Genomic DNA, 21,030 nt, shown 5'->3' with positions numbered 1-21,030 from the left:
GGCCTAACAGTAAGCATCTGGGATGCTTCCTAGAGTTGAAATGTAAATACCCCAACCCACTGGTCCTTCAGCCTTTGATGGCCAGAGGCAGTAAGTTGAGCAAGCAGTGATATATGTAAGCTTAATTCTTGGCTCTATCAGTCTAGACCGCAAGAGGTATGATTTCAGTTCAACTTGTAATTTTTTGGGACAGAAGGTGTAGAAGGGGTTGCTTGTGAAGTTAGGATAAATTAATGCCAAATTTCATTATTTTAGCTGTTTTAGAGAAGTAAATGAGCAACTCTAGAATAACAAGAGTTTAACTGCAAGTCTCTCAAGACTTGCATTTAACTTCCAGTTTATACAGACTGTTCAGTAATATATTTCAAGCTATGTTCAGACGGGTTAAGTTTAAGTGCTACTTAGAGAATTAAGTATAACAGAAGCACATCATTAACAAAACCATGAGATACAAAAATACTGACTCCTGGCTCTTGTTACGCCAGTAATAGAATGCAGTGTTCTGGACAAGGGTCTATGTAAGTATCAAACCATACCACTTGTTATGAAGTGTTAAGAAAATAAAGCGTCTTTGAGAAATACCTGTACTTTTAAGATGTATTACATTATCCTTCTGTCTTTTAGAACAAACTTTATTTATGGGTAGACCTCACCTTTGGTGACATCTAAGATACTTCTTGTCATTTTCTTCCTTCAGAACTGTTGAGTGTTTAATCTGAGCCTTTTTACTTGACCTGTTTACAGTATTCTGTTTGTTCAAAACTCTGTTCTGGAGTTCAGAATATCTCATCTTGGTTTTGGAAAGCATATGAAGGAAAGAAAACTAGGATAGCTAGTGGGGTTTTTTAAAGTGTCCTAGATGGTACTTAATACAGATAAATAATCAGAATTTCAGACACTTTTTTCCTTCCCTATTTTTTTTTTAAATCCAGGTTGTCCAAGAATACACTAGTTCTCTGGAGTGTTTTCTTTTTATGCTTTAGATCTTTCAAGTCTTGAACTTCTTTAGACTTGTTCAAAGGCATCAAACACTAAAGGCAATGAGGTCTTTTCAAAAGTAATAGGCAGTAATATTTTACATGGTGTCCGTTACTTACACCACATATTTCTTTGTGAGGAAGTAAGAGCAACTGCAAAGCAAAAGTTATTGGATGAGATTCTGATTCTCATGAAGTTTGTGGCAAAACCCTAAGTACAGAACAACATGCTTCAGCAGATTGTTTTTAAAGCTACTCTGTAGTGTATATTGTTTATAAAATAATATTTCAATCATGTAATCATAAACTGCTCTTTTCTTAAAAATATTTCAATTTCAAGGTAAACGTACTGCTGCATAGTTCAAAATGCTACATGTCAAACCATCAGTTAAAGAATTTTCTGTTACACAGAATTGCACAAAAATGCGAAGAACTGCTTCTTATCTGTGACTTACTACCTGAAAAATCTATTTCAAAATGTCATGTTAACTAACTAAGGGACTCTTCTTGATTTTTGATTGTTAGTAGTGCATTCCTTTCCTTTGACAGAAGGCAGTCCAATTTCTTGGTTGTTTAAACAGTTTTCTAAATGTTTGTAAAAAAAGAACACGTTCTCATAATCAATATGTACAACCACTGACGAGTGAATTTCTTTCCGTTCTGATTTACTGAGGCCTTGTAGTTAGTTGTCATTCTGTACTGTTTGTCAGAGATGGTGGTTGCAGTGATAAAGGCTGCTTATTTGGCCCCCTTGCTAGCAAAATTCTGCAAAGAAGTCATGAACTTCTGTGTTCAATGAAAATAAATGTTGTTACACTTTCTGCTTCTGAAAAAGCAGAAGGAATTTCTTGGAGATGGGAGGTGCAAAAGTATCTCTCTTTCATTTTAGGAACTATAATAGCCAAGAACTAGAAGAGGAAGAGAAAGTGTCCTCTTATCTGTAGATTAGCTGTGAATTTGTAGAGAGTAGGGTTGAAAATAGCTGAGTACATTGAAAGAGTGAATGTGTATGCACGCTTGTTCCCTAAACAACTTTGTCTTCTTTTATAGAATTGTAGAATAGTTAGGTTTAAAAAGGACACTGAGATAGCACAGAATGGTTGGGGTTGGAAGGGACCCCTGCAGATCATCTGGTCCAGCCCAGGTCCAGCAGGTTCACCTAGAGCAGGTTACACAAGATCATGTCCAGGTCAGTTTTGAATTATCTCCAGAGAAGACTCCACAGCCTCTCTGGGCAGCCTGTTCCAGTGCTCTGTCACCCTCACAGAAAAGAACTCCTTCAAATTCAATTGGAACTTCCTGTGTTTCAGTTTGTGCCCATTGTCCTTTATCCTGTCACTGGGCACCACTGAAAAGAATTTGGCCTCATCCTCCTGACACCCACCCTTAAGATATTTGTATGTATTGGTTAAGATCCCCTCTCAGTTGTCTCTTCTCCAGAGTAAACAGGATCATCAAGTTCCAACCCCCCTGCCATGGGCAAGAACACCATGTACTAGACCATGTCACCCAAGGCTCTGTCTGACCTAGCCTTCAACACCACCAGGGATGGAGCATTCTCAGCTTCCTTGGGCAACCCATTCCAGTGCCTCACCACCCTCACAGTAAAGAACTTTCTCCTTATATCTAATCTGAACTTCTCCTGTTTAAGTCTGAACCCGTTACCCCTTGTCCTACCACTACAGTCCCTAATGAAGAGTCCCTCCCCAGCATCCTTATGGGCCCCCTTCAGATACTGGAAGGCTGATGTGAGGCCTCAAGAATGCACTGGGGGTCAAATGGCCAGGGAGATGTGAGACCCTGTTAAGTAAGGGCTGTGGCATAAACCTGATCTTGTTATACCTTGAAGATTCACTCAGATGAGCAACATCATGGTTGCCTGAGGTATAGAGAGGACTTCAAAAGAAAGTTGTGCCGTCTTAGACTTAAAACACTTTCAGTCATGGTTCCATGTGGATTATCAGAGACGTGAAAGATAATGGAAGTTTGTGGTTCAACTGTTACATTCTTACCAGCTCTCTTCTATGTGTGTTCTGTGATGGCACACTGCTTATGCGGAACATTATTATGAATTGAGGTAAAACGTCAGCCAAGTTTATATAACTCTGTACATCAGGTTCCATTAGTTCCAGCGTTCAGAGACTTAAGTGTCTCTTCATTGCATGCAACATTCTGTTTATGCTTTGTAGTCTTTTAAGGGGGTCCCTTGTGCATTTGTTTACTCAAATTGTGATAGTGTTCGGCAGGGCTTTGTCATTATGGTGGACTGTGATCTGAGATGACACAGTTTCAGAACTGATCCATGGATTAGAAGGAGCAGTAGTAAGCACAGCTAGGTTTCTAGAGAGCTCCTTAAACAGCCTGATTTCTATGCTGACTTTTCCCAGAGGTAACAACTGTACGTCATAGGTCAATTTATAGTATGTTAGACAAGTGTGTTCTCAGAGTTGAAATAAAGTCTAACTGCTATAATTGGGAAAATTCAATGAAATATCATAGTAAAGGAATATTAGCTGGTGTGGTGTATGATTTAAAGGATGTATAGGGTGGATAAATAGGGTAGTTATATTTGGTTTTAAATTTGTATGCTCATTTTCTTGAATGGGCTATTAACTGAGAAGTCAGTTGGGTAATAACAAGACGAAGTTGCTCTAAGTCATAGTGTTCATTAAGCTCTTCTGGCAGCTAGTTACATCAATGCTGTGAGATCCAAACTGTGGACGAGATGGTTCATGAATGTTCTTATATAGTGCTGTCCTGCAGGAATTCGGTCACTGCCGGATTATGTGTTGGAAGTAAAGTGAGAATCAGTTCCAGACCCAAGATATGTTAGAGGAGATGACGGGCTGAATTTACCTGTTTAGACCATTAGCTGGGACTCCTGTGTTCTTGTGCTATTATGCAGAAAAATTCTGTGTGAAATGCGAGTCATCAAGGATGATTCAGTCGTGTAGAATAAGGGCAGCTCTCTGGAGAGGTCTGGACCTCTGTGCTGATTGCAGAGGGTGCCCATGGCTGTTAGGTCACATGCTTCTAAAATTAAAGGGAGAGAAATAAAAGGGAAAGACTGCAAAACTGAAAGCCACTTTCCAAAATTAGAAAAGAACATTCCTTCTGTGGCATTTGAAAAAAGTGCAAAGCTTAGGTGAGGCAGAAAGTTATGTAAGACACAGGTGTTTGTGAAAGAAGATCTCAAAGAGAACTAGTTGCAGAACTATTTAAGTCAATATTAGTTATTTCAGAAATTGTATTGACTGGCGAAGAGGGAATGCAGGAAATGGAAAAATGAAAGAAAATGTTGAGATATTATAGGTAGCCTAGGATCTAGCAGATAATGCTTCTGGTACAGATCCTTCTTGTATGTTTTAGGGGGAGTGCTTTGACAGTGAAACTCCAATTTAGTGACCTTAAAGAAAAGATGAAATAATACTAGATTAGAAAGAGGAGAGCTCTGATTGTTTTGTTAAGAATGCTTTTACATCCTGGAGATACTTGCTGAGGGAATGATGTCTGAATTTGCAACTGAAAGTTGAAAAGGTGACCACTGTATTTTTATTTACGTAGGTTTTAGCATCATGTTAAGGTGAGGCTGACTAAACTAGTTACTGGATTGTTGATTTGCTAAAGAAAGCTTCTGTTAAATTTGCCAGACACAGCTATGGTTGTGTAATGAGCTGAAAAAAAATTACAGAGCTGGTAATTAAGGGAAAGGACCTAGTATATGGAATGCACCTCAAAATTGAAAGAACACGACTGGTTTTCTGATATTATAACTGGTCTTGTAGTAACTGCTGACACCCCTGTTCCTTATAACATTTAGTGTTTGGACCTGTACTTCAAAGTCTCACATAGTCTGGTTATAGGAGTATCCTTTATTCTGTTAAATTTCTTTGAAATGCATCAGAATTTAAATACTTTTAGAGCCATGAGTCAAAATAAGTGCATGTGCGTATACTTGAGGACTAATGCCACACTACCACTGTCGAAACTCACATGCTCAATGTACTCAGTATGTTGCTTTACAGCAGCATCTTGGCTGTAGCAGCAAAGGTAAATAGGCAGATCTGATTTCTCATGCCTATATCAGGCAAAACAAAAGGAAGGGCTTCCCTTAACTGCAAAAGCATCAGGGTAATAAACTATTCCTATACCAGACACAACATGGTTTAGTGGGAGGTGTCCCTGCCAATGGTAGGGGGGTTAGAAATAGATGATCTTAAGGTCCTTTCCAACCCTAACTACTCTATGATTCTGTGGTTCTGTGTTACTTGTTGCTAGTTGTTCTCCTACTGAGTAGTAATGTTCTGGTTTCTAGCCTGAGGCTGTTGTAATAAGTGAAGACATTTGTGTTTCCATGAAATGATTCATAGTTTGGATCCCTTTTATGGAGTGCTGTACAGTTTATTTAGAAATAGTAATTGCTTTCATAATTTTTCTTGTTTAAAGCAGGACTTAAGAAAAAAAATTAAATTCCATGCAATCTGGTAATATTATACTGGATATTCTTAAGAGGTTGGGAGGTGGCAGAATTCATATATGAGCATATACAACTGAAAGTCTTCTCTGTCATGTGTTGAAATTATTGTACAATTTTTCATTATTATGCTTATCTTTGGGGGCTTGAATGATTTAGTTGAACTAGTCTGTTCAACACATAGATGGGCTTGTGGAATATTTCAAGTCTGGTATCAACTAATTTCGCATAGTTCTGAATTTATATTGTAAAGTCATAGTTTAGAAAAGTTACATTGCAGTTTCTCATGACAGTGGAATAAATATGTTGTACTCAGGGTTGTTAGAATTAAGGTTGGCTGGCTCATTTGTGGGATTTGTTTCTATCTTTGTGTATATTAGAACCTGGTACAATTTTTTTATTTATGTATTTTAATTTTTGTACCTATGAGTTAAGAGAGCTGCTTGCTCAGTGTAAAGTCTGAAAGACAAAAAAGAAAAAAAAATTCCCTCAAAGAACACAGTATCCGGTTGAGTTATTTTGCTTAAATTTGGAGTATAGAATGGAGAAGGGAGGGGGGCATCTATCTTGTGAAAAGAAATAAAAAAAAGGAATGCAAATGGAAGAGTATGTTTCATGTGTGGAAATGGGAATCACTTATCAATGTCTGCCTGACAACTCAGAAGATGACTGAATTCAGGGATGAGTCAGCTACTCATTAAGAAACATAATGTATCTCATACCAGGCTTACAGTGGTTCAGTTATTTCTTTAGGAGATGAAAGGAATGCATAGTCTTCCCTTTTTATTCTTTTTTATATATAGCTTGTTTTTATAGCATTTCCTTTTTAATTTCAAATTAAATTCAGTAGTTTCTGTCTGTTCTGAAAGATTAATTCAACAGGATAAGCATATGAAATGGAAAAGCTGTAAAACCCTTTTTGCCTCCTTAAATTGTGAACGTTTTCCGTATTTATGCTCAGTGATGTGCCTGTCCTGTTTTTACTACATATCTAGACAATACAAATAGATAAGTAAATCTGCACCTTTTCTGAGACTGAAAGGGAAGATCCAGATCGTCTCACAAGTATCAGCAACAACTGGAATGGAATGAAAGAGAAAGTTCACTCCTTTTTGCTAACAATCCCAGATGGGGGGGGGGGGAGGGGGGGGAAGGGGGGTCCAGCTCTTTTAAGCTTTTCATTAAACCACTGATCTTGTTTTCTGAACAAGAGTCTGGCAGGCAGTGATGATAAATCAAAATGCCTTACTGTTTCAAGGTGCCTGACTTAGGTTTTAGTTCGCTTACCTTTGTTTGTCTTTGTTGGTTTAAATTATTTCCATTTTTCACAGCATGTGTTGCTTCCGTTTGGAAGAATGGAAGTCATCTTCAGTCACTTTGTTAGTGAAGAAAGATTACTGGGCCTTAAAAATAAGGAACATAATGTATATTTTCATGGGTTTTATACCATATTGTATAGATCTGTAACATCACCTGGACATTACAACTCTGAAATACTTCAGTACTTATCTTCCAGATGCTTTGCTACCCTGTGGAACCTGCAGTCCTGAGCTACATTTCTAGTCTATAAAATTCAGAGGCACGGCCCATAGATAAGGATGCATGATAACCTGCCAACCTAGCTACTGAAATTAGGAAATAGAGACAAAGTTGAAACTACATGGGATGTAGGTACTCCATGTTCTGTGTTGGGCAGGAAATGATCTTGACTCTGAGTGGAGATCACATCTTATAAATGAGAGCAGACTATTTCTAAATGTTTAAGAAACTTAAAGGATTTGACTTGCTTGTTTGTACATTTGAAACTTTTGTGTCAGCCCTTCCCCCTTTGCTGTGTGATTACTCATGATATTTAGTCAGCAGGTGTAGGTTGAGTTTGCACTTCAATCTTCTGTAATAATCCTTGTCAGTTTGTTTTCCCTGGAAGATAAACTGAACAGTGTTGTTTCTGTTTCTTTCCACGAACATTACAGGAAACATCTGAGCATCTTTTCTGCTTCCCAGATAGCTAAAATATTCTTTATTTTTCCATTCCCCCCTTCACAGTCTTTCTCCTGTATACAGACTGAGTCATTTTCCTCTTCAAATATTCAGGTTGTTTGCTAGGTTTTTAAGTAGGCCATTGTGAGCTCTTTGTGCCAAGAATGCTCCTTTTTAGAACAGAAAATTACTGGGATAAGTAACTTATGAAAAATACATACCTATTTTTATGAGAATTTTAAATTAGTCTGAAAGATAAGAGGTTTAGGGGATATTGTTTCCCCTGCTCCCCTACTACCACGTGTATCTTGTGATTCTCACCCCATTAAACCAGCTTGTGGCTTAGTTTTTACCACAAAACTCTTTGTGTTAGAAATGAGCAGGTTTGCCAACTGGAATTTTATGTTTATAAATATAAGTTTACAACTTAACCAAATGCACTAAAAAACCAACCAAACAAAAAACCTGTTATTATCTCATACAAAAAAGTGTTTTGCAAATATCTTGTACTGGCAAGACAATAGTGTGAGTAGACACCAATGGGAGAAGACAGCTGAGCTGTTCTTTAAACTTTTGGGGGAACTTCCTTACTATATATACTCCAAGTGGCTGTGGATATGCGGGCTTTTGCCTTCATTCTTGCCTCTTGTTCCTTATGCGGTGGAGTTTAAGAAGATTTGGGAAAACAAATCACGGGATTGTTGCCAGGTAGTGAAAACTACCCTTTGTCAGCCACTGAACCAACTCATGCAGTTTCATTTTGCTTTATGAAATTTCAGTAGCAAAGCTGCAACAGCTGTACATTGTGTCTGGAAGGTCAGCACTGTAGGTTCATGTTCAGGTGGCTATCCCTCATTTAGGACTCCAGTTTTCCCCACTTACCTTGCCAAAGTGCAAGTAGGGTTTTCAAGACTCTTAAAACAAATACTTTAAAGTGATCTAATGCTAAGTGTTTCTGTAAAAACCAGACACATATATTTTCCCAGTAGCTGAGCATTGTAAAGCACAATTGTTTTAGTAGCCAGAATACTGTTAGCACTCAAGTTTGCTTGTATGTTCAAGCAGTCAAACAGGAAAATTTCTCTCATCAATGTCTTTATATAAACTGTTGTTCTTGGTATACCTGAAAGTGCCTCATACTAGCCAAACAGCTGGATACACACTAATCAAGCAATTATATATTAGCAAGCTGTTGTACACTTTACAAAAAACAGAAACAAAATACAAACCATGAAACAAACAAACCAACCAACCCACAGAAAAATCCCACAAAAATCAAACAACGCAAGCCCCCGAACCCAAATGAAAACCCAGCAGTGCTTTTTCTATAGTATGTCTCTTGCTGTTTCTGTGGCTGGTGATAATTTTGGTTTTCCCTTTCTTTGAGAAATGAGATCGTTTCTTTTCAGTTAGGTTGTCAGCCTGGACTTTCGATTGTGTGGTTTGGTGCAGTGAAGAGGGAATTTAGCACAAATCTATTGGTGTGCAAAATAAAATAAATGGAAGGTCTTTAATCAGAAAACATGAGAACCTAAACATGAGAACAGAGGAGGAGAGGAAAAGGAAGGATATAAGGCAGCATGGGGAGCAGAAGAAGTAGCTCTCATTATAACCTCTGGGCGCGTAAAAACTCGAAAAGGCTGCTGTGGCTTCTGGAATACAAAAAAAGTTGAGAGGAATGTCTAGATAGAAAGCATAGCCCGGGTTGTTGGATTGGAAAAGATTGCACTGGCTAGAAGCTAAACATAGGTTTATGTAAGTTGGAGGTACAAGGAGTTTAGGGAGAGAGAACGGTATTAGGGACTCTTATGCTTGGATATTGGGCTGCTTGAAATGGGCAGTTTGTGTCTGTTGGAAACAGTGGAAGGTGGTGGGAGGACACATACACAGGAAGAGGAGCTATTTGAGAACCACTGGCTTGGAAAGATGCAAAAAGAATTGAGCAAAAACTGAAGTTCAGGCTTGCTGGTTGCTTAGTCATTGTCAGCTGGAACTGCTTTGCACTGGACTGGCAGAGACTGGTTGCAAGAAGGAATTGAAAAGCAGGATTATCAGCCATAAGAATTTTTATTTTGTGTCTTTGTTTAGAAGGTTGTTTTTTTTTTCCCCCCACACTGAAGAAAGCATGTGTGTGGCTTGAGGGCAGGTGGAAAAACAAAGGTGATATTTGTCCACTTCCTGGTGAAAATAGGATTATCTGGCTTTTTGTATTTTAGTTTAGTCTTGCAATTTATAAGACTCCCTTAAAAGTCATTTTAAGCACAATGAATAGTGCTATATACAGTAACATCTAAGGGATGAGTCAGCATCTTCTACAAAGCTTGAAAAAGTAGATCAAAACCTTTTTAATGAAAATAAACAAGGAAAAAAATGATAGTGAGGAGACAGTAGACATCAGCTAGAAAGTAGAATGTGGAGAGAGGGAAAGTACTAGTCTTTTTTTATTTAAAGACTTTTTTGTGATTAAAGTAACTTTAAAAAAAAAACAAACACCACTTTCAAAAATGAGTATTGAATTGAAGCCTTTATATGCTGGTTTCCAAACAACAGGGAGAAAGAGAGTCAGTTGAGTCCTGGAAAGTATGTGGAGGCCTCAACAATAGAGTGCTTATTTAATGAAAAGATTCTTATCCCTTAAATGGTAATTCCAAAGAGCTGTCAATGTTTTGGGGTGTTGTTTTTTTTTTTGGTGCTTTTGTGTTTTGGTTTGGTTTTGGTTGTTTTTTTTTTTTTTTCTAATTAGAGGCAAATCATTAGTAATAAAATTAAATATCTTACTGTTGATTTGAGCAAGGAGATCTTCATGCTGCTACTGTCTGGCTGGACATTGCATTTATAAATAGTATTGACAAGTTACTTTTTAGATAATGTCTTTATGCCTTTCTTTGTATATATTAGAGAAAGTGTGGAGTGAGAGAAAGCATATATATTCTCTTTCATGGTCTTTTGAGTCATCATCCAAATGAAGGTAAAATAGAATTCTTGAAACTGATTGAGAAAACTGCTCATAAAAGTGCTTGATTTATTTCTTTTGGGCTAATCTTTAATATGTCTTGACATGTCTGAACTTTTTAACTCAAAGGAATAAATATTGCCTCCTTCCATTCATTTATTTTTTAAATTGCAAATACATTAACTTTCCATGATCATTAAATAGCTGTCATCCATCATCTGCAGGATGAGTGGTACTTGAGAGTCCTTTGGGTACAAACATGACAAGTTGCATTCCTTTCAGGGACATCTTAATATGTCCTCTCAAGTATTCCCCCGCTCAGACATCATAAGCGAAGTCAGGTCCCAAGAGATTAAGAGATCTTATTTTCAAAGACAGTCCAAATTGTTTGAAAGTCTCTTTTGCCTTTGGAGACCAAATGAGACAATTAAATATTTGTGGTTGTGAAGAAGAAGGATGCAAAACCCCTGAATTTGTTTGCATAGCTGCCTGGCTCAGAAGAGACAGCTTGAGAGCAAGATGGGTATTGCATGATTCAAAAAGAAATTTGATTCTGTTGTTGGATGTCTGAGTGAAAGGCTGTGCTCTGTCATTCATTTCCCAGGATACGTTATAGACATACCACTGAGGCCCTGAAACAGTCTCTATCGATCTGAAGCACACTGTGTACCGTGTCTTCTGTTGAACATTAAAACCGTTGTTGATTAGTACTGTGACAAACTCTGGACTAAATGCCCATTTTTTTCAGAATCTCCTCATGTAGACGGTACTTGAAATCTGGAAGCCTTTGAGTGTATGAATTTTCAGTGTCTGAGGAGTCTCTTAAGTAAGTCTGATGGATCTGACTTGCTTTATTTAGCAATGAAAATGTGCTTCTGGATGAAGACTCAGGTACTTTTTATATGGTAACTGCACCCTCAACCATGAAACCTTGTGCTGTTAAGCTGACGACTGGTATGAGCAGCAGCGGTGAAAATTAAAAGACGAACCTTCATCTACCTGTCAACTTAATAGTTGCTTTTGTAGGTTTTAAGCACTACTTTCTTGTTTGTTTGTTTCTGTTAGTGTTCTGGGGCACCAGAAAAGGATGATGACTGTTGTCATGGTTCAGCCCCAGCTGGCAGCTAAGGACCACTCAGCTGTTTGCTCACTCCCCCTCGGTGTTTCTCACCAGGTTGTTATTCCTAGCCCAAAGGAGAGATCTAAGCAGATGGCCTAAGGCAACAATAGAACATCTCTTTCAGTTACAGACCACAACGGGATCAACTGCAAGTAGCCATAGAAATGCATCGTTTTATTTCTGGTATCTCTCTTACTGCAAACTGTTTCTTCCTTTCACTGTAAAACTACAGTACATACTTTGTATAGCAGCAAATGTACCTGATATAATGGTCTCTTTCAACTGCTTGTAATTTCCTCATTACAAACTCTTAACTTAGACAAGATATTGGTAAATTTAACCACTTCAGTGAGACAGTGATTTAGAGGTAATTAATTTGCAATAGTTGTCTTCTAAGGACTATATAGCATCCTCTTTAACAAGGAAAATGCTCTAGATTTTATAATAACAACTTAGTTTGTCCCTGTTGAATATCCACTCTTGCTTTTTTTACTAGCTGTTCATTTGGGAGTGGATGAATGAGTTGCAAGGAACAATGTAAATCCCTATTGTCACATTACTGTTCTTGTTTTTCATGGAATCCAACTTCTGTTGCAGTCATGGAGGTATGGTTATTGTGCACATTTACTGTTAGAAAGTGTTTTTTCCAAGAGTCTGGGGATTCATTTTTATGGAGTCTTGTTCGGTAGTATGATGGTTTCATTCTATCAGATACCAAAATACAAGTTTTACAATATTGTTACTGTGTTATATTGCAATTAAGTTTTTATTTACGAAAACACTTTTGCACGTGACTTGGGATCATAAAACAGTTTCACTGGTGTATATCACAGTTCACTGTAGGCCGGATTTTCTTTATTTTAGTGGGCATCAAAGCAGGTTTTTTTCTACAGAACTCTGAGCAACTGGAGAGACTTAGCAGGATATTTCTTCAACATGAAATCTCTTCTGAAGGACAAAACTTCGGACCTCAGCGAAAATCAAGATTTAACATGCAGTTGGTTGATTCAGAGGCAGGATACTAAGTTGGCTGGATTGTCTGCATAGTTTGTATTACAGCAGTATGAAAAGTAGAATTTAATTGGCTAATCTATCATATTGCATGAAAAGACAGGGAAGTTTTCCTTAAACCAAGACGGCAATTAAGAGATACAAGCTTCATGAATATACTAGGCCTGGCTATACTCTTATTACATTTAATGACCTTATACATCGCACTGCTTCCTCAATTATCCTCAATTATTCTTTTTTTTTTTTTTAAACTCACAGTAATTGCAGCTCAGCTATCATCTACTTCCATTATTCTGCTGAGCTTTTAATACTATAAAATAAGCTGATGTGCTGTTTTAGTAACGTGAACATTGAACTATAGGATTTCATTAACAGATTAACAGATTTCATTAATCTGTTTATATATATATGTTTATATTAATCTACACAGTTTATGTGTTTATACTTAAAAGACTAAACCTTTAGTTTTAGGAAAGAGGCAGAGGATGTGACAAATGTTATTTTAAAATACAAAAGCTTTGATTTCACATATCAATAACGATTCTGATTTTTCAGCATAGCTAATGTACGATGCTTATAATATTAAGTTTGGTTGATAGGTTGTGTTGTAGATATAACATGCATATTGCATATTCGATCTAGCCTTGCTGCTTTTTCTTTCTACTGTTTTCTAAACCTACTGCAAAACAGTAAATTGTGAATAAAAAGTAGTGGAGTTTTTTCAGTCCCAACTCCAGGTTGAGTCAATATTAATGTTATGATACAGAGTGAGTAAATTGAGGCAGTTCATGCTTGAGAGAAGTACCCTTCTATTAGAGAATGTGATATTCTGGAAGGTTGATAGGGAAAATGCAATTTCATTCTTTGCAAACCCAGAAGTTAACATTTTAGCTAACTGTCTGTACCTGTTCTTTGGATGTGGCAAGCTTCTGCAGAACAGCACTTCTGGAATATTGTTTCTGAATCGACAGGGAAACTCCTGCTGTTAAAGTTTGTTGTGCTCATTCAGATAGCATCATCTCTATTCTATGGGAGGTTCTGGGCTTGTAAGGATGATAGAAAACTTTCCACTTTAAGAAAAAGTAACTTTTTTTTTCAGAAAGACAAAAAACCCCACACCACCACAAGTATTTATTTTATCATTAAATATTTTTTTTTTAATCTACTAAAAATAAAATCGAGCTTGGAAAGTTTAGTTCAGTCTTGACTCAGCTGCGACTCCCCATTCCAAGAAGTCTGTAGAAGTAGGGGCTTGTGAGCTCCATTGGCAAGAATCTGACGTGCTCGGTGGCATCATCTCCATGGCACCTTTGCGGCAAACATCTGAGCTTTCCAGCAGCCTCTTAAAACAGGAGTGAAATGTTAGCCATAATTCTGTCAGTTTTGTGCAGATATTTTTCTAGAAATTCCTCAAAACTATTATGTTAACATGTTCATGAACTGGCATTTTTCAACTGTAGCCTGTTAATCTGGAGAATTCTTTGTAAGTTCTCTCCACAGCTGCACTTCTTGTAGTTGCTGCTGTTTTTCGAGAAAGAGCCTAAAGCAATTGTCAGGAATGCCTTACTCTCATGTGTTAAAAGGTTTTGTTACAGAAGGTTAAGAACTTACATTGTATGTTTCATCTTGCAGGAATTCTTCAGTGGGTGAAGCTGATAGATAATTTTGAGGCTGAGTATGAGTATGTCACCAACGAAGGAACAGTGTTCACTTTCAAGACAAACCGCCATTCTCCAAATTACCGGTTAATCAACATCGACTTCAGTGACCCAGGGGAATCCAAATGGAAAGTTCTTGTCCCTGAACATGAAAGAGATGTTCTAGGTAAGACTTCATGTCAAGTGAAAGACGTTCTGTTCTTCTTTTTTCAAACTGATGCAGTGATTAGTCTATAGAGAATCCTGCACAGACCTTCTTACTTTTTTCCTGTGTTTAAACTTTGTTCAGGATTCGGGTTTAAAAGATTGCTGAGATTCGAGAGATACAGGATCTATTTCTATCTCTAATGTCCTGTGTGGTCAAAGGGAAGTTGCTTCATCTGTCCTTGTTTTAACTCTGTGTTTGTAGGAAAATACTGTCCTCTCATTTCCTGCTTCATGTCTATGTAGTAAATATTTACTAGATAGTTGGAGATTACAGCAAGAGGGACTTGGAAGCAGAGAGAAAGAGTGGCAATAGTGTAGCACACTATGAACAGACTTGTTCAGAGTTTGAAACAGGATTTTCTTTTATTCATGGGATAAGACAAATAGACAACACTTGGAAAAAAGCCTGAAGAAAGTTGAAGGGCATGGAATTCTCTAAATATAAAAGCAAGTTCTAAACATTAATTTTTTTTTGTTTTGATATAATTAATATGAAGATGTATTTTTTTTAGTCTCATCATTTTGTGGAAATTTCTATGAAAACTTTGAATTAGTTTCAGATAATGCAGAAAACCCTTCTGTGAGCCGTTTTTTGAAAATTGCTTTGTGTACATTTATGTAGTGTGTTCTCCATACAATAGAGGGTACAGTTATGATTTATCTGACTAGCGTATTTATAGCTATTCACAAAGACCGCTTGTTGTTTTTTGTGGTTTTGTGGTTTTTGTTTGGGTTTTTTGTGCTTTGTTTATTTGGTTTTTTTTAATTATTAAAGCATCTTTGTACAAGTTCATTGATCTTTGCTACTTTTCTGGTGAAGAGCTGCTTTATAGAATCAGTAGAATTCTGTCTTTTCTCACTGAGACAAACCTATTTGGCTACTTTTTTAAATTCCTCTTAAGATCTTGCTTTTCAAGACACATAAAAATATAATCTCTGTCTGCATTTCATGGTGTGCTCTGCATGTTTTTTTGCCACAGCCTAGGTAAAGTGTGTCCCCACTGTGACATAAATAGTGACTCTGAGCACACCCAGAATTGCAGTGATGTTGCAAACCATGTTGGTAAACACAAAACTAGCAAACTGTAGCTTGGTGAGACACAACTCTTAAGACTGTGAACTGTTTGAATCAGGAGCCATGTACATCTTAGAGGAAGTACCTTTCAATTCCTAAGCAGGTAATAAATTAGACGTGTAAGTGAAAAATTGCTTCCAAGTCTGATTAGGTTGCATGCAAATTTGCTGCCAGTCTGTGAAGCCATGCTTAAGTTATGAGGAACAGCAATTTATAAAGTGGGACCAAGCTGAAGAATTGACTTGGGGATGCTGAGTGTTCAAATAGAATGGGACAGAAGCATGTGATTGACATGAAGTTTAGTTACTGTGTGTGGATTTACCCGAGATGTGGTTTGGGCAGCATAAGGAGCTTTGACCAGTGGCTATATATTCCTTCCCAGTAAGATAAAGGCCACATCTGCTCTTCACTACACTGCAGTATTTAGCTGAACTCCATTTTGCTTTCATTCTAAAGGCAAAGTCATGCTGAGTTCATGTTTGTGCACATGAAAGAATAATTTATTGCATGCAACACTCCATTAATGGCTTACACATGACAGCCTTGACTATACAAACATAAGAACTGCACTTAGAAAACAAAGTTCTGATAAATGGGTTTGCTGAGGGCACTGGCCTTCATACTGTAAACACAACAGGCATTCAGCTCTTAAACACTTGAAAGCAAACATAATCTGTCGTATAAAACCATCAGGGTGACTTTCAGGAGTCTGTTGTGTGTCATTAATCTCCTACTGTATTTGAATGTGAAGCCAGAATAGGCTTATGTCCATTTCTTCAGCTTTTTGGAGTCGTATGTAAAGGAATTGGATTAAATTAAAAAATCAAATTGTGAGTTTTAAGTTGATCTTAACGCTACAGTAAAGTAAGTTTGGATTGTTCAGTTGCTTCTTCGTGGCAGACAAAGCAAATTAGTGTTGTATTCTCAGCATCAAGGTAAGGGATTTTGGTTGTGTTCAAGAGGTTGTAGCCCTCAATAAATAAAAATACTCCTTCACTTGATGAAGTCAGCAAGCAAGCCAGTCTCTTTGTTATGTTTTTTTTTTTTTAATAATTCCAAGATTTTATTTAGGTAAACATAATTGTAGCAGAAGACGGTTAATAATTCATTGTCTTGAAAGCCTTACAGTGAAGTGAATTTGATTTTCTGTGATCCAGAGATGACAATCTAATGAGACCCCTTCTGCAAAAGCTAGGACAGCAGTGATTGAAAGGATAAAACAGTATTGCTGCATGTCCAATATTAAATATGTGTGAGAGTGACAACTAATTACATCTTCATAAAAAGTATTAGAATTTATTTACAAACATTGTATTTAGTGATGCTTTAGGTCACAAATGTGTTTTACTGAGATATATAGGTACTTGGCTCCAAAAGTCTCCTACTCTGGTGTGAAGAGCCTGGTAGCCATAGCCTTCTGCATAGATTCAGTTCCATAAAAGATGCACTGTGCACACACAGGAATAGACTTATTTATGAATAATTAATTCAGGATTAAGAATTGCCAGCATCTATCAGTGCAAAAAGAGAAATTCCACAAAGTATCCTAATGAATTCTTAGAGAAAATGTTAAATAGCTAATGTAATCTAAAAAATTAACACATATGCCTACAAGGCCATGTGAATGTCATTTGGTTCCATCATGTTCTTCGAGACAGACTTTTTTTATTGGCTTTGACCTTTTTTGTTTTCAGAACTGTTTATAAATAAGCTAATTTGGGAATTACAGGAAAAAAACCAAACATACTACTGCAATGAGGTCGTACACACACCTCATTTTACACCTTTCAGCAGGGATTTCACACAGAGCTGAGGTAAATTTAGATCTCTACTCTGAGCTGAGGGGAAGAATTAAATTGCAGCTATTTTAAAATGAAATTGAGGGGAGCCTCAGAGCATACTGAAGTCTGATGAGGTTCATTTCCTCCCCATTGGAGTTTGTTTATAAAGTGTTACTTTTAATTTTCAGGGAGTCTAAAATATAACCATAGGAGAGATTCACATCTTAACATTGAACTAGGGCTTTAAATGACCACATGGCTGCAAGTAGGTGTGCTAAATTACTTAAAAGGCAGCTATGAAACCATAAATGTAAACTGATCATTACAGTCACTGCAACACTGGTTCTAAGGCATAGGATAAACTTGCTGTCCTTAGAAGCCTAAATAATTAATTTTGAGAACTCTGACTCCCCCCAAAAAGTGCTTAATGCTGGTAGCACAAGACACCTTGAGAACAGCAGTTATATCTAGCCCTGTACTTGTGACAATTTAAAGAAAAACAGAATAGATACCCTGAGTAAGGAGGGCTGGGAAATAAGACATATTCCTGAATGTATCACAGATAAGATGAGTGATCCTGAACAGTTCCTTGAATCTCAGCCATTTACCAAGCAGTGTCTAAGCCAGCAATGCTCCTGTACCTTGCACACATCTGCACATCTAAACTCAGTGATAAAAACTGCTTCCTTTCCCTCAGCTGGAATGTGCACTCCAGGTGAAACAGAGTATTTTTCTTCATACTTTTAATCTGCTAGCTAATTCAGAAATGCTTAAGAATTGCAGTAACTCCCCTCCCAGAACTGAAATGTATCTTTTGGCACTGTAGTGAAACCAGGAGGAAAAGTCTGGAATATGCACCAAGAAATTGTTGATCCTGAGTGACTAGGATGTGTGTGCATGGGTGTGAGTAATCCCATGTGTTCATCTTGGCTGTCAGGAAGCTTGTGTACTCTGTTACCCTGCAGTGTTTTTCAGAGTACCTGTAGCCTTACACTCTTGGGAGTTTTGCTTGCAAAGCAGGTGCATGAAGGATTGTGTCTCTGTTGTGAGGAACAGTTGTGTGACCACCTGTGTACAGCTCAGAGGAAACATCCTACAGAGACAGCTAGTGCAGAAGTGTGGCAGTGAGGACAGAAATGGCTGCAATGCAAATGACCAGATTGATAATCTTCTAATATGAAATGGGACACATATGCAGACACACAGTCCCTCCCAACAAACAAACCAACTGGAATGTGGCTTAGCTCCAGTGTTTCCCCGCAATAAAAAGCACCCCCTAAGTTCTGGCCAAGCCAGGTACAGTCCCTCAGTCACTGAGAAGATGTGGTCCAGATGAATGTTCCTGACTGAAAGTTTTATTCTGCTCCCCTTACAAGGCTTTTGTGGCTTTGTTTAACTCTCTTTACCATGGAAAAACTGCATCAGTCACAGATGGCTAAAGCCTTAGGTTACTTAAGGAAGCGTTTCTCCTAATGTTTGCAGCTTCAGAAGAGCTTTGAGGTTTCTTGTTTGTGTGTCATGCTGAGAGGATGTGGGATATAAAATACTTCTTGAAATTGGTTGGAGCTTTTCCATTAACTTAAACATGGCAGGCTGTCACTGAGGATGGCATGTCAGGGAGAAGACACGTGCTTTATGTTGTGAGGGCTCATCAACATTTACTCATGTTTCAGAATGATTGATGTCTTATTCTCTAAATTGCTCATGTTTTTCTTTCAAGTCTCTCCATAGGTAGCCTTGAGATGTGGTTACAGATCATTTTAATTGAGGTCACCATGGATACCTGTTCATCTTGGAGACACTGTGATATGTGGTTGCTGTCTGTGATGACCAAAGAAACCAAAATGATCATCCAGCTACAGCTTTGTCAGTCCATGGAAATATATTCACTAGTTGTTGAGAGGATGCGCAAGCACACTGTGCAGCAAGTAACTCAGCAGTTTTTTGCTGACAGCTCATGACTACCTAGCTTTTCTTGCTTGGCATGTTCTCCATCAACATTTCAGTCTGCATCTGTCAAAGCATGTTTGTACAGTTGGACACTTGACGTGCTGTAGCTACTGCTGCAGAAATGAAAGGTCAGAGCTGTCATAAGTAATTAAGGTTAGTGGCACAGATGTTTGGTGTGAGGATTCAACCTTTTTTTTTTTCTGAAACTTTTCAAAAAGTTTCAAAAAGTTGTTCATAGCAATGTTGCAGGTGCCAAGTTAGTGGCATGCCTTTGCTACTAATAAAGACTGTCGAAATACTGAAGGTTTTGTAAAGCAGCAGTATATGAATTTTTAAGAGGTTGAGCTGCAACTTCGAGGTGGTTGAGCTTAATTTTCTAAGCCTTCTTAAGGGGTATAACTCGTCTAGCCCAAATTTAGCTGTTGAAAAATTGTGTGTAATCTTTTGTAGTTATCCAGGTGGTCATTGTCATCTTCAGAGAGAAATGGTCAGTGCCAATAATTCTTTCAGTACCTACCAGTGCCTCCAGCTGTGTCCATCTCTCTGATGCCTGAGCCAACAGGCTCAGGTTGGAAGAGGCAACCTCTACTTGTTTATTGTTAAATAAGTCCCTTGCCTGAATGGGTATTGTAAGTGGGTGGATTGTAAGTATACTGAAGAATAATTGATAAATTTAGATGTAACTGTGAAAATAACTGCTCTGTTCATCGGTATTAACTGAAAATAAACCAACCTTATATATTAGAGAGGTATTAGATGGTTAGCTTATTATAAAAATCCCACTTGTGTTAGAGAAACTGCTCAGCGAAGAAGTTCACAGTATCCCAGAATGGTGTATCCAAAACAGTTGGGTGAACTGCATTCTAAAGGTACTTTTTTTCTGCCTATTGTCTATAAAGGGTGCCTTCAGGAATGTTGTCAGGTTTAACTTTTAGGTATGTGAAGAAGGTTCCAGGAAGTGCAGAGGTATGCAATATGTGTTCTGCAAAGCATGGGCAAAACCAAGGAGTCTGCTAATGCAACAAACTCAACAGTATCTGCAGTTATCTGTGCCAAGCATGGGAGTAACAGAGACTCAGCATATAGCTTGCAGTCAAAAAATACCTCTTGTTAATAATTCAGCATTGTTTTAGCTTGCTATGTATAAACGTAGGTTCTTAGTGTCTTTTTTTTCCTGCTCTTTCATGTCTGCTTCAGTGTTTTGCTCTGTTTTGATTCTGATTTGATTTAATATTGCTGTTTCTAGGCAAGTTCTTCAGGAATCTTCACATAAACCAGCAGCAACTGCTTTTTTTTTTAGTAAAAGAGTAATATCTCTTCGTAATTTAAGTCAAAGTAATAATGTGCTTCAGCTTTTAATTAAAACACTCATTAAACAGCAATGCTTCATAAAATTATCAGTGAGGAATTAAGGGTCATCACAATTTAATTGTAAAATTGCTTAAGTAGTATTTTTGCTGAAGCAAATCTATATATTATACATTTAAAGTTTATCTGTAATCCATTTTGTGAAGCTTTCAAGTGTCAGGAAATTTCAAGAGTAAAAAAAATGGACATTTTAGTTACATCTGCAAGCAAAAATAGTGTGTTACTGTAGGGATGCTGTTTTTTTAAATTCATATTTGCGTTAAACCAGTTATACAAATGAATGTTAGCAGATATGTGCAGTGACAATGTAATAAGTATTTTACTGCTTATTCTCCTTGTTCATACAGCCAAGAACAATGCTGTATTTCAAAATATGTAATTGGATATAATGATTAAACTTACAAAGTTTATTCTGTTCTCTGGCCTCACTTAAGCAGTTTAAGTCACTGCAGAGCTAAAATTACACACGAATTACT

General features: G+C 37.4%; 1 protein-coding gene across 1 annotated transcript in view; it reads left to right on the top strand.

The window, feature by feature from the left end:
- PREP (prolyl endopeptidase) overlaps positions 1 to 21,030 on the top strand; it is a 100,284-nt gene that overhangs the window by 29,501 nt on the left and 49,753 nt on the right. The window contains exon 8 of the mRNA XM_057404683.1: positions 14,148 to 14,339. Coding sequence (XP_057260666.1) covers positions 14,148 to 14,339 — 192 coding nt within the window. The remainder of the gene's footprint in view (positions 1 to 14,147; positions 14,340 to 21,030) is intronic.

This window comes from Pezoporus wallicus, unplaced genomic scaffold, assembly GCF_028554395.1.
Source record: "Pezoporus wallicus isolate ANWC-B61680 ecotype Strahan unplaced genomic scaffold, APGP_CSIRO_Pwel_v1 contig_6923, whole genome shotgun sequence".
NCBI classification, from domain to species: domain Eukaryota; kingdom Metazoa; phylum Chordata; class Aves; order Psittaciformes; family Psittacidae; genus Pezoporus; species Pezoporus wallicus.
This window is presented reverse-complemented; position numbering and strand designations above follow the sequence as displayed.